Raw genomic sequence first — 12,510 nt, 5'->3', positions numbered from 1 at the left:
CTACTAGCTTTGGACCTTGGGCAGGTTACTAAATCTCTCGTTCCTTAGCTTTCTCATCCATAACACAGGGGTAATAATAGTGCAGAGTGTTAAGTACGATAGTGTAGATTTGTTCACAGAACAGAGCCTGCTGTAAGAGCACTGAATCAATAGTATATATGATTTGATTGTTATTCAAATGTTAAGCTCCAGAATAGTAACGTTCATGAGGGGAGTGGTTTATGTTAAGGTCACTGCTGCATTTCGTGCCTAGCACATAGAAGGGTTTCAAATAAAAATTCACTGAGTGAATGAATGAATCAATCAGTTTAAGGTAATGGAATCTTTTGTTTATATCAGTCTTGAAAAGTACAGTTACGATAGTCTGCTATGATATAAGTAGGGAGTACCTCTTTATATGAAATACAAATGTCTAAAATAATAAATTAGGGGTGACTTTTCCTATTAGTAAAGGTTATTACTCTTTAAGCAATTTTACATTAGATTGCCTTAACTGGAAGTATCTGGGGTATTTAAACCATTTTAATAGGAAAATATATATATTGGTAACTCTTTAGAAGTGTACACATTAGGTAAGTGAAGTCTTCCTGTACTGGTCATTGCTGAGCTCTCCCTGCATAGGATACCTATGCTTTCATATATGTAAGTAAGTAGTTCTGTTGACATTTTCTCAGATTCTCCAAAAATGCACCGATGAATGATTACAGATTCTAAAAGTCTGATTTAAATATTAATGTCTTTATATGTGTATATTTTTAAAATAGTATGATGCATCTTATACCCGCTTCATTCCATTTCTCTCCCAAAATATCAAGTCTAATGTTCATTAATCCCACTGTTTTACATGCATGAAAGCAGCTTGCAGTTTAAGGAAAAATTAAAAATAAAATCATAACCATGATGACAATGGTAAATCCTTGAATCTTTCTGTTGTACTAACTTCAGATTTTAATGTATAATTATTTTTTCATTCCATTTGCAGTGTCACCAGTATGGTATAACTTGCCCTCCAGACCCTTCCATGCAAGTCTTGATTGGCACTTACCAAAGACTGTCCTCGCTGGCACAGACTCTCTGTTGAGCCAGAAGGAGACTTGGGACAGAATAACTGTCATTATGCATGGCAGGTATGTTTGAATAACAAAGTAGCCAATCTTTCTTTTCAAGTGGAAATGAGTAGTCATAACAACATATTCTCCTAGAGGGTGAAACAGACAGTAAGGTTGAACAATTTTGACCTTGAAAAAAAGTTAATCTCTGAGGTTTTCTATGAGCAGCAAAGACCTGGAGGTTTGACACATCATTTCTCCATGTAATTTCTGGTTCTTGAAGAGAAACACGTTTTACCAGGGAAGGAAAAAAAAAAAAAAAACATTTTAAAAACACACCAAAACGTCTCTGAGGGTGAGATTGAGGTAACAGTGGGTTCATGAATAGTGTTACAATCTAATGCAAACCATACATTTCAGACATATATTCACGGATTGTCTTTAATGGCCACGGAGGCTGTGTGCTAGTTCCTGATGACATACGAGTACACCACTAGGTTAGGCAGAGCACATCCCCAGTGTGGCCACTGCAAGGAAGAGTCAGGCTCTTCAGAGAAGGAGCTCTGGTGTCCAGGTCAGGAGAGCTGAATTTTTGCTCCAGAACTCCCTTTCAGGAGCTCTCTGACTTCGGGTAAGTCATTTAGTTTTAGTCTGATCTTCAAAATGAAGAGAGTGGGAGAGAGTCCAGCGTTTCTCAAAATACCTTTTGAATTCACCTGGGAAGATTTTAAGACATGCAGCTCTTCAGATCCCACCTCGATACACAAAGTATTCTTTGAGGTGGGGCCAGCTTTTGAGATTGTCCCAATTCATAGCCTGGTCTGGGAAACCGTGGACTAGCTAGGTACTCTCCATGGACCTTATATACACGCCCAAGTCTGGTTTCATGTGACGGTCAAAGGCAGTAGACACACAACCCAAATTGCAGGACAGTTTTTGTTTGATTGTTTGTTTGTTTGTTTGTTTTCAAATTGATGTTTCATTTTTTTCAATCACAAATCTTATAAGTTTTTAGCTTTATTTACTCTGAATGTAAGCTTAGCTACCTGTGAGTAAGAGAGAAATACGTGTAGTTTCGCTAAGGAAACATTACTCTCCTTGGTATTTACATTTCTCTACCATTATCATTCAACTCCAAACTTTTTCCTACTCAACCTGGGATTTATGTCTCCGACCATGGCCATCCATCTTTAGGTCCTATAGTGTGGCTAAAACTGCTCATGACTTCTTAATACCCATAACTGAAGATGTCAGCCTTCAAGGAGATCTGTCTTCAAGTTGGCTGCTCACCTTCTTTGCGGCGTTGAGAATTAAATAATGCCGACTGCCCCTACCGTCTTGATAGCACAGTCTTGATTCCTCGTTTCCCTTTATCTTTCACTTTTAGTTTCTTTTGATAACTCACATATTGAGTTTTTTTCTGCTAGGCACTAATCTTCATCTTTCTGCAAAGTAAATGTAGAAGTTCCTGGTGTAGTTCTGTCGTCAGCTTTCTTTCCCATTTTTTTCTTGACTCTAATAAGAAATTTTCCTTCTCACCTCTGCTCCTAGTGGCACTTTTATCCAGATGGCTGCCTAATCTACATCTCTCAGTGACATTACTCTCTAAGTCACAGCTCAGTTTTTTAAAATATTTACAAGACATCTCGTAGATATTGATTTTTCACTAATACATTTAAATACTAATTTTTCACTATTTTTTCACCAACTAAATATGTTAACTGTCATTAATTCACCTTTCCCATAAAAAATAATGACCAATATATATAACAGTGCTGCTTTTCCACTTTGTGTCCTTCTCTTAATTAATGGTACAGTCACGTGCCTGTTCAGTCAGGCTAAAACCCTGGAATTAATCTTTAAATGTTAAGTACGGCTTTGGAAAGAAAGAGCAAGGAATCAGTTGATCATCACAATTTTAATGTTACCTGGGTGGTATCTCTCAGTCTATCTGTTATCTTGTGGTCACTGCTCTTATCTCCTTTGTAGAGTTCTTACAGCAAACTATTAAGTGTCTTGTTTGTCTCCAGTCATGTCCTAACTCTGATTTTTTCTCAATTTTGATGCCAGAGTGATCTTTTCAAAGCATATGTAAATACCTTACACTACCTTAATGCATTCCCATTATCTACATCAGAGCTTCTCAACCTCCACACTATTGATATTTTATACCGTATCTCATAATTATTTGTTGTGGGGAATGGCCTGTGTATTGTAGGATATTTAGCCACATACCTGGCTCGCCTCTGTCCACTAGACGCCACCAGCAAACACTCTCCCTAATGTGACATACAACAATGTCTCCAGTGTAATATACTAACAGGCAAACTCCCTAACCTCTATTCAAGACTCCCTACATCATAACTCTAATATGCATTTCAGTATCATGTCTCATGTCTCGCCACACATTTTCACATCGCAGTAGCTCGACCTACAAAATTCTCTACTTGACATCTCCTGATGCTGAATATGTTGTTCATTTATGGGTTCTCAGTCCATAGTGGAATAGGAAGAAATGTACTACCATCATTCCTGGAAAATAACACCTAACCGGACGATCAGCTCTAATGCATCTTTTGGAGCAAAAATTAATATAAGACCCGGTGTTATTTTACTGTAATGTAAGACCAGGTCTAATATAATATAATATAATATAATATAATATAATATAATATAGTATAATATAACTCCGGATCTTATATTAATTTTTGCTCCAAAAGATGCATTAGAGCTGATGGTCTGGCTAAATCTTGTTTTGGGGGAAACACGATATCGAGGAAAGTTTATTAGCTTTGGAAGCAAATAAATTTTGGTTGAAAACTAAGATATGCTATTTTCTTACTTAAATTAGCTGATGCTCAGTTTCCTCATCTATAAAACACTGAGAATTACATCATAGGGATAATAAAGAATAAAAGCTCTACTTCAGATCATGCTACAGAAGAGTTTTAAAATAAATTTTAGTTCTTTTCACCATTTTCTTCTTTCTTTTCTCCAATTAGAATTTCTAGAAGTATTGGTAGAAGAAATGCATATACTCTATAGTAGGAAATCATCCACACATTCATGTATGCCTTCATTATTAATTGTTATTGTTAAATCTCTCAGTAACTGATCAATACTAAGTAACTTTAAATTTATTTATAGCTTATATTTATAATAATATCTCATATTTTAAATTTTATATGTTTATATGCTTATATCCTTCCCACCAAACTGAAAACAAATAAAGAGAGGCACTATTCTTTGGATATAGTATGGCCTTCTCTATCCTAAGTATTTAATACCTGCCTATGGTGAGAAGGGATGCACTGAGGCTTACCATCCATAAGCATCTCTCTTTGGGAGAATAAATACAATGATAACTACAGAGGGTAAAAATAATGATAACTACAGTTGACCTCTAACCAAAACAGATTTGAACTGAGTGGTTCACTTATTCATGGATTTTTTTCATGGAATACGTACAGTAGTATAAATGTATTTTCTCATGATTTTTTAATAACATTTTTTCCTCTAGCTTACTTTATTGTAAGACTATAGTATATAATACATAAAACGTACAAAATATGTTGATCAACTGGTTATGTTACTGGTAAGGCTTCTGGTTAATAGTAGGCTGTTAGAAGTTTTTTGGGGGGCAAAAGTTACAAGTGGATTTTCAACTGAGCGGGGTGGTGGGCGGACAATACCCCTCACCCCTGCATTGTTCAAGGGTCAACTGTAATTTCTTTTAAATTTCTGTAGATACCTTGGGAGATGTCTCCAAGGTCATTTGAAAGAAATAACTGATTCAAATTTGAGAAAAACGCAGAAAACCAATTTTCTCAGGACTCTGTTAAAATGCAGCCTTGTGTGGACATAGTCATGTTACATTTCACCCTCCCAGGAGTATGCATTATTATTCCTGACCATTCATTCAGTTGGGGCCTGCAAAATGTCATCAGCTCTAAGAAAAAAATTACATCTTTCATATAATGTCAGAAACATGAGTGTCTACATATATTCCATTATCATCTTTTGTTGTTCACAACGTGACATTTTGGAAAGATTCTTCAAAGAATATGCTGTTGGAGATCTGAAGAGCAATTATTTGACATTATATTTGTTTTATAGACCATTTTCTCGCTAACAAATTAGAGGAAGAATACAATTTCAAATCTTTTAAAACCATCTTCCTAAATTAAACAAAACCTAACAAGTTTTGGCACAAGATGTTTAAATAAGAAAAGGGCAGCAAAATCAAAATCATATTGCAATAATTTAAAAATGGAAGAAAAACGCAACAAAAAAATTAGTCTCCTAAATTGGATTGAAAGAATATGTCTAGACATCAAGTGTTTATGCACTAAGCATGTCAAATTCTTTTCCTCTAATTCAACAGTTTCAAAGAACCATAATTCAAATATTCTTGTATATCATGTAACCCGGAGGGAAGCTTGTAAATTAGATGTGACAATATTTCTGATACATTACATTACAACATTAAGGAGAGAGGAGGAAAATAAGCAGGAATTTAATTTCGTAAAGCAGAATCGAGGGTTTGTTTAGACTTGGCTTCCATTCTTTGCTGTCTCAAATGTTTGTTACTTCAGGGGTAAATACCTTGCTTAGACTTTTTGACTTTAGTTTTCTCATTTGTTCAATTAAAATGAGAGTTAGTGGTTTCCTTAATGATTTCTGGGATGTTGTGAGGATAAAATGAAATGATGGATGTGGAAATACTTTTCAAACATTGTGAGTCGCATGCAGATTTACAGTATAAAGACAGAAAGGTTAGAAATGTATTCTCTTCAGCTCAAGATAACAACAATTCACATGTTCAGAAAACAATTGTTGTGAGCATTGATTCCATGTAAAGCTGTTATTTTCTTTTCGTGTATTCTAAACTTAGTGTTTTCTATAGATGCTACCTTTTAAAGAGGAATAGGATATTAAAAATATCATTGAGGGAGGTGTTGGTATTTTAATATCTGCTTCTAAGAGTACTGAAATAGAAATAAGGAAACAGTGGTTGTAGTTTGAGGTCACTTAGCCTCTCTGGACCTGTCTCCTCATCCGAAATATGAATAGGTTGACCAGATAACTATATAAGTCTTCCCCTTCTCCTCCCAGTTTTCCCATTTTCTGGTAATAATTATTTCTCTGGAGATCCCGAGTGGGAGCCCTGAGGTTCCTTTGTTGAACAGCATCACCACTGTTGCTCCCTGTGAGAGACGACAGCTGAGTTCCTCACTTACTTGACCCTGCAGGGTCATCCTTAAATCAACTCATCCAGAGGAGACCATCTCTAGGAGGCCATCTCTTGGTCATCTGTCCTAAGGATAAACAATAGTTATTCATGAAGAGAGGACCTTGTCATTCAGCACGATGAACCTACATTTCCTTTGATCACATCTGTCTATTGACTTAGGTAAATATGAAGACTCTGCAGTCATCATTGTGTGTTTTAAAAAAATTACATATGATTACATTTTTATTGTTTTCTGGCTATGGTATTATTATGCCTAATGACAGTTTAATCATTTTACTTCTCAGTACAAGTCGTATTTTCATGTCCTTTAATCCCTGTCTCAGTTTTTACATGAGCTCGCCTAAGGAATCACTAGGAAACGTAATGTAGTGTCATAGAATGAGATGGGGCCATGTCTAGGGTCTGCTCCAAACTGCCTTCCCTGATAACTTTGAGCAGAAGTGACTTCTTCTTTATGTCATCATGTAGCTATCATGTACTAACTCCATCATTAGTAGTAATATCTAATATCTATTACATCATTTTTACATGTGAAATACTCTAAGCAGTATGTGCATTTTTCTCATTTCATTCTCACAGTAACTCATGAAGTAGATCTTCTTATCTCCAAATAGTACAAGAGAAAATGTAAACAGAGAAATGTTTTGCCAAAGGTCATAGTTAATAAGTGGTAAAGCCAGCATTCACACCTCCTAGTATCACTTCAGAGACCACACTCTTAAATGCTGCTGCATCATGTTGTATTTTCACACTCGTCTATCCTGCCTGTTACTAGTATGACATGGGGTTGACAGCATATACTCTGTAGCTAGACTACCCAGGTTCAAATCTCACCTCTGCCACTTGCTATGTGATCTTGGAAGAATAGTTAAACCTCTCTGGGACTCAATTATGTCCCATCTGTAAAATGGGGACACCGATGCCTACATCCTAGGATTGTTGTAAGAATTAGAAGTGAAGGTTAGAGCAGTGCCAATACATGTTAGCTATGAACTTATCTCACTCAACTCTGAGCTTCTTGAGAACAGGGACTATGTGTCCTTCTCCAGGTCCAGTCACAGTGTCAAACACAGTAAATGACAAATAGTAGAAGAAGTACTGAATAAATTAATTAATAACAGAGAATTGTGTTGGAGTTGAAAGCAGACTGGACTCGTCCTTCTTTGTGCCTCTAAAGGTTTTGCTCTGCCAGGACAATAACTACATTTCAAACTAAGTCTTACTGTCTTCCCCAAAATCTGATGGCAGACTCCAAGCAAGTGGGGCAACACCTTATAACCTTCTAAGAGTTGATCTGAATTGATTCTCTCTCTACAGAGAACTTTAAGATGGAAGAAGATTGTCTTTATTTAATCATTCTCAATGTGTGTGCTCTTTCCTGCCATCATTCCTAGTCTTCTGGCAGAAAAAGGAAGGTAATAGCCCAGAATGTCATTTATTTTGATGTTTTCAGGGCTCCACAAGGAGATGTGAAATATGGGACTAAAGACCTTACAAAAGATCTTTGTTTGCTCCCACAGAAATCTATCAAAGTAGATTTCTGATAAGCCAAAGTAGACCCACAGGAAGTGTATTTCAGTGTCTTATTCTGGAGTCAAAAACATATGTCACACTGAACTTCCACATTTGAGAATTTGTTCCTTATTCTCCTCATCCCCCTCAATGTTCATTATGGGAATGACAACAAACAGCTTTAATTATATACAGATAAACTTGCTGCTTTAGCACATAATGGTGACTTTTAATGGACCCGATTTATGAGGTCTAGCCAGCTTGGTGGTGATGAGTTGGGCCACTCTCTCAACTCATGTCAATGACATGTCAAGGTCACTAGTGCTAGAACTAGAATGAAGGTACTCCCTCCTCTGATAACTCCATGGCTTGTATATACTTCTGTTGTATGCATTCTACTGTGCTTGAATTACTCTTTCCCTGACAGCTGCCAACCTCCATTCTAGAGATAATAGGTGGAGAATTTTTGAGGAACCATTCTATGTCTATTATGCTGAATGTCCTGGGCCTAGCACAGTGATTATTTGGCTCCCAACAAATACAGATTAACAAAGTGAAAGTCAAACTCTGCAGCAATCCTAGGATGGATTTATTTCTTTTTTTATTTATTCATTTAAAATATGTATTTAGTGCCGCCTCTGTTTCAGCTACTATAATAAACAATAGGGATAAAAAAAACAAAAACACAACAGATGTAGCCCCTCCCCTCACAAAAATGTTGATCATACCACTTATGTGTTTGCCTTCCCTTAGACTTCATGAGAGTACGATTTCTGCCTTGTCTACCACTGACTTTCTAGTGCCTGACACAATATCCAGCTTATAGCAGCATTCGATTTTAAAAAAAGTAAACACTACTCATTTTAATACCTTTTCCAATGTAACCTGTGAGGAAGAAAACTTTTCAGTATTTTCCACATTCTGTGATATTTCCAGGACTATCAGGACTATGGCAACAACTACTGAATACCATTTTGAGCATCTATTATATAACACTTTGCTCAGTGTTTGATATTTTCTCACCTTTAAGGCAAAATTATAGAACCCCCCTTCTTAGAAGAGACCAGAGTTTCTGGTTGGATAAATGGCTTTCACAAAGTTACAAGGCTGCTAAGGGAAGGACCAGGACTCGAGTGTGTATCTTTTTCACTGCAAAACCTAAGACCTTTTCACGCTGCCATGTGCATTTCTAATATTTGCAAAGCTGAGGAAAAATCTTCTCCATTTTTAAAAACAAGAAACATAAATATTTGAGCTTCTATGGTAGCCATGGATACTTTAAAGCAAGCAAAAGATAGATCCCGTTAAGCAGGGATTATCCAATAATTACAGTAAGATATATTGACCTATTCCTTAAACATGTTAAAATGATCATTGTCCCAATATAAAGTCTGAAATCTAAGATTTTTTTTTTCTGTGAATAAAAGCACTCCTGCACTTATTTATTACTAAATTGTCTTTCTTTAGAAATTACAAATCAAAGTGAATGAGCTAATTTATTTTTTTTTAAAGCCATAAAAGTTATTGTTGACTCTTGCTAAACTTTCAGTAATTGAACATGGTTAAAAATATTGGGATTAGTGGGGTGAGTATTCCTAATAGTTAGAACCCAAATTTTATTTATAATTTTTTGGCCCTATGATCACATTTCAGTCACAAAATGCATACTTGTATAACTAAAATCTTATTTCTTGAAACACTTCAAAAGTTTAAAATGTTGGATCCAGCTGCTTATTAGTATTTGATCTAATTCCCAGTTTTTCATTGGCAAAATATTACACTCTAAGAAGGATGGCACTCCATCTACTTATAATTCCCAAATGGAATGATCAGTAATATTTATGTTTCTGTAGATTTTAGACTTGAAAAACCCTTGGCTAGAAATGCGAATGGATTTGTAGAAGGAATTGGCTTCTTGGTGGCGCATGTGTAATGACCACTGCTACAAATTCACCAACAAACTTTGAATCATGGCAATAAATGGGGCCTAGAGGGTATTAATAGCTAACATTTACTAAGAGCTTTTTATGTGCCCAGAACTGTGAGAAGTACTTTTCATAGATTTAATGTATTCCTTTCCAACAACCCTGTGAGGTACCAAAAACAACTACTGTGTTTCCCTGAAAATAAGGTCTAGCCAATCAGCTCTAATGCGTCTGTTGGAGCAAAAATTAATATAAGACCTGGTATTACATTATATTACATCATATCATATCATATCATATATCATATCATATCATATCATATCATATCATATATCATATAATACTATATAAGACCCAGTCTTATATTATAGTAAAATAAGACCCAGTTTTATATTAATTTTTGCTTCAAAAGATGCATTAGAGCTGATTGTCCGGCTAGGTCTTATTTTCGGGGAAACATGGTAGCAAGGTAAAGGAGTAAAAATTTAATCCAGACATCCTTCCTCAAGCATTCACATACCTAAATACTGTGCTACCCTGATCGTATAGAACCAGTTATTTATTTTGTAAACAAAGGATCCAAGGGCAAAGGGCATTAAACAACAAGCCTAAAGTCCCACGTGCATAAAGATCATACTCATTCCCAACTCAGTTGTTCCCCTGTATAATGCATTTTTTTATCTTTCTACTTGTGCTATTGAAGGACTTACTGAATTATTCTCAGAAAAACTCTTTATGTTCCCTGCTCCATATACGGAGTAACCAAAAAGCATTTACCTGTACTAGACTGAACAATTCCAGAGTCTACTGTTTGTCCAAGAAGATCATACTGGTTGAGGCGTGACCCATCTTCTGCTACCACCACTGAGCGTGCTGGCTCCCTGGTCCACTCATAAACAACTTCTGCTCTTGTGTAAGCATCTAAAAAGAAAGAATGGAAAACGGTCCATGTGTTATGCCATTTTGCTTCTCCTAATTAGTCGGTGTGTGCTTTCAGCTTCATATTTTTTGTCTCATGGTTCCAGGGGGCAGGCTGGGAAAAGAGAGCCCATATCCCTTAGTTCAGGAAAACTGAAACAATTTTCTCATTCATTCAGTTATCTGTTCATTCTTAGAAAAAATGGTTATTAAGCATCTATAAAGGACAAGGTACCTTGACCTTTGCAGGGTACCTGAGTACCCTGCATATAGTAGTGAACATAAGCAAGGTTCCCTGAACTTACAGAACATGCATTATAGTAGTAGGGATAATTTATTAGCTTGTCTGATTCAAGTACTGTTATATGCAGTGAAGCCATACACAGTAGGTAAGGGGATCGAGAATGAAGGGGATGCCCGAGGCCTGTTTTAGATAAGGGACTCAGAGAGGGTCACCGAAGAAGTGACATTTATATAAATGCATGACAGAAATGAGAAAATGAGCCATCTAAGTCTTGGAGAAGAGTTCTCTGGATAGGTCAACTAACGAGTTTCTTCCTCCAGAGCAGGAAATAGCTTGACAAATTTGAGGAAGAACAGGAAGGCCAGTGTGTCTGGAGTGAACTATATGAGAGGTGACATGAGGTGAGAGGTGGTTGCCTGGGTCCAGACTATGTCACGCTAGGTGAAGGTCATGATAAATGTGAAAAGCAACAATGGACAGTTTACTGAGCATCCAATTTTAAAGGAAGTCTGATTTTTTAAAAATTAATCATCCTTTTTATAGATATTTACTATCATGCCAATGATAATGAGTTACTTTAGACTTCTCATTTTTATGCCGATTGTTAACCTAGCCATCCTCCTATGGAGAGGTCAGGTCATAATCCCGATCTTGAATACAGGCAGGTTGAGGGAGGAGGCGTGTAGAATGAGAGGGAAGGAGAAGGAAAAGGAATTCGATAGCTTTTCTGATTTCTTGTCACAAACACCCACTTCACATAGTTTGAAGTGACAGCACGTATTCTCCTCCGTTTAGCTGTAGAGTGATATTAAAATGTAAAAGGATATCACATTAGCGAAAGCAAAGTGTTTCCAGGGATTTGAGAGGAAGATATGCCAGCAAAAGTAGGCATTACAGTGAAAGCTTTACCCCTTGGCCAAGCTCTGCCTTGGACTCAGTAGTCATGGTGTCCAGGCCCACAGTACTTTTAGGTGGCTACAGAAATCCTTTAATTTCTTTTAAACTCAGAAGAAACATGGCTATCAGTATTTAAATATAAATGTTTAAAATGTAAATACCATTTAAAAATACAATTTTAATACATGTTTTTTGGCAGAATGGCCCACAAAGGCCACAGTGTCCAGGGCCCGTAAAGGTCAGTGTATCCCTGCTTGGCCCAACCTCCACCCCAGGGTAACCAGGCTTGGGTGTTTGGTCCAAATTTATATTTGTCTAAAGTAAGCTATGAGATGTAAAATAATGGTTGCCTTTTTACACAAACATGAGGATGTCTAAAAAAAAAAAAAAAGATGTGAGTCATGTGCACCATTCTCTGAATCAAACAAAGCTCCTTGAAGTGACCACTTGTGTCTGGTTTGAGTGATGCAGAAAATGCAGTCAGTATTCCCTAGATTTTCTGTGGGTATCCTGTCTGCCCCAGTATCATTTCTACACCAACTTACAGTCAGTTATCTTTTACAAGAAATTTTTCCAGAAGTTTAAGAGAATTTAGTAGTTATTGCTTCTTTCATGGAACATGTAAAAGGGACAAATGGATAATTCTGGAATTTATCATTGTCTTTTCTTTTTAAATTGTGGTTGTCCTCATTGATATTTTCACTCCACTAG

General features: G+C 36.4%; 1 protein-coding gene across 1 annotated transcript in view; it reads right to left on the bottom strand.

Moving 5' to 3' along the window:
* GABRA1 (gamma-aminobutyric acid type A receptor subunit alpha1) overlaps positions 1 to 12,510 on the bottom strand; it is a 53,173-nt gene that overhangs the window by 8,607 nt on the left and 32,056 nt on the right. The window contains exons 7-8 of the mRNA XM_019740787.3: positions 10,518 to 10,661; positions 1,046 to 1,198 (exon numbers count right to left, since the gene is read on the bottom strand). Of these exons, the coding sequence (XP_019596346.1) occupies positions 1,046 to 1,198; positions 10,518 to 10,661 (297 nt within the window). The remainder of the gene's footprint in view (positions 1 to 1,045; positions 1,199 to 10,517; positions 10,662 to 12,510) is intronic.

The sequence above is a fragment of the Rhinolophus sinicus genome, chromosome 5, assembly GCF_057876585.1.
Source record: "Rhinolophus sinicus isolate RSI-liver-muscle chromosome 5, RSI-T2T, whole genome shotgun sequence".
NCBI classification, from domain to species: domain Eukaryota; kingdom Metazoa; phylum Chordata; class Mammalia; order Chiroptera; family Rhinolophidae; genus Rhinolophus; species Rhinolophus sinicus.
The sequence above is the reverse complement of the archived record's forward strand: the minus strand, read 5'-3'. Positions and strand labels throughout refer to the sequence as shown.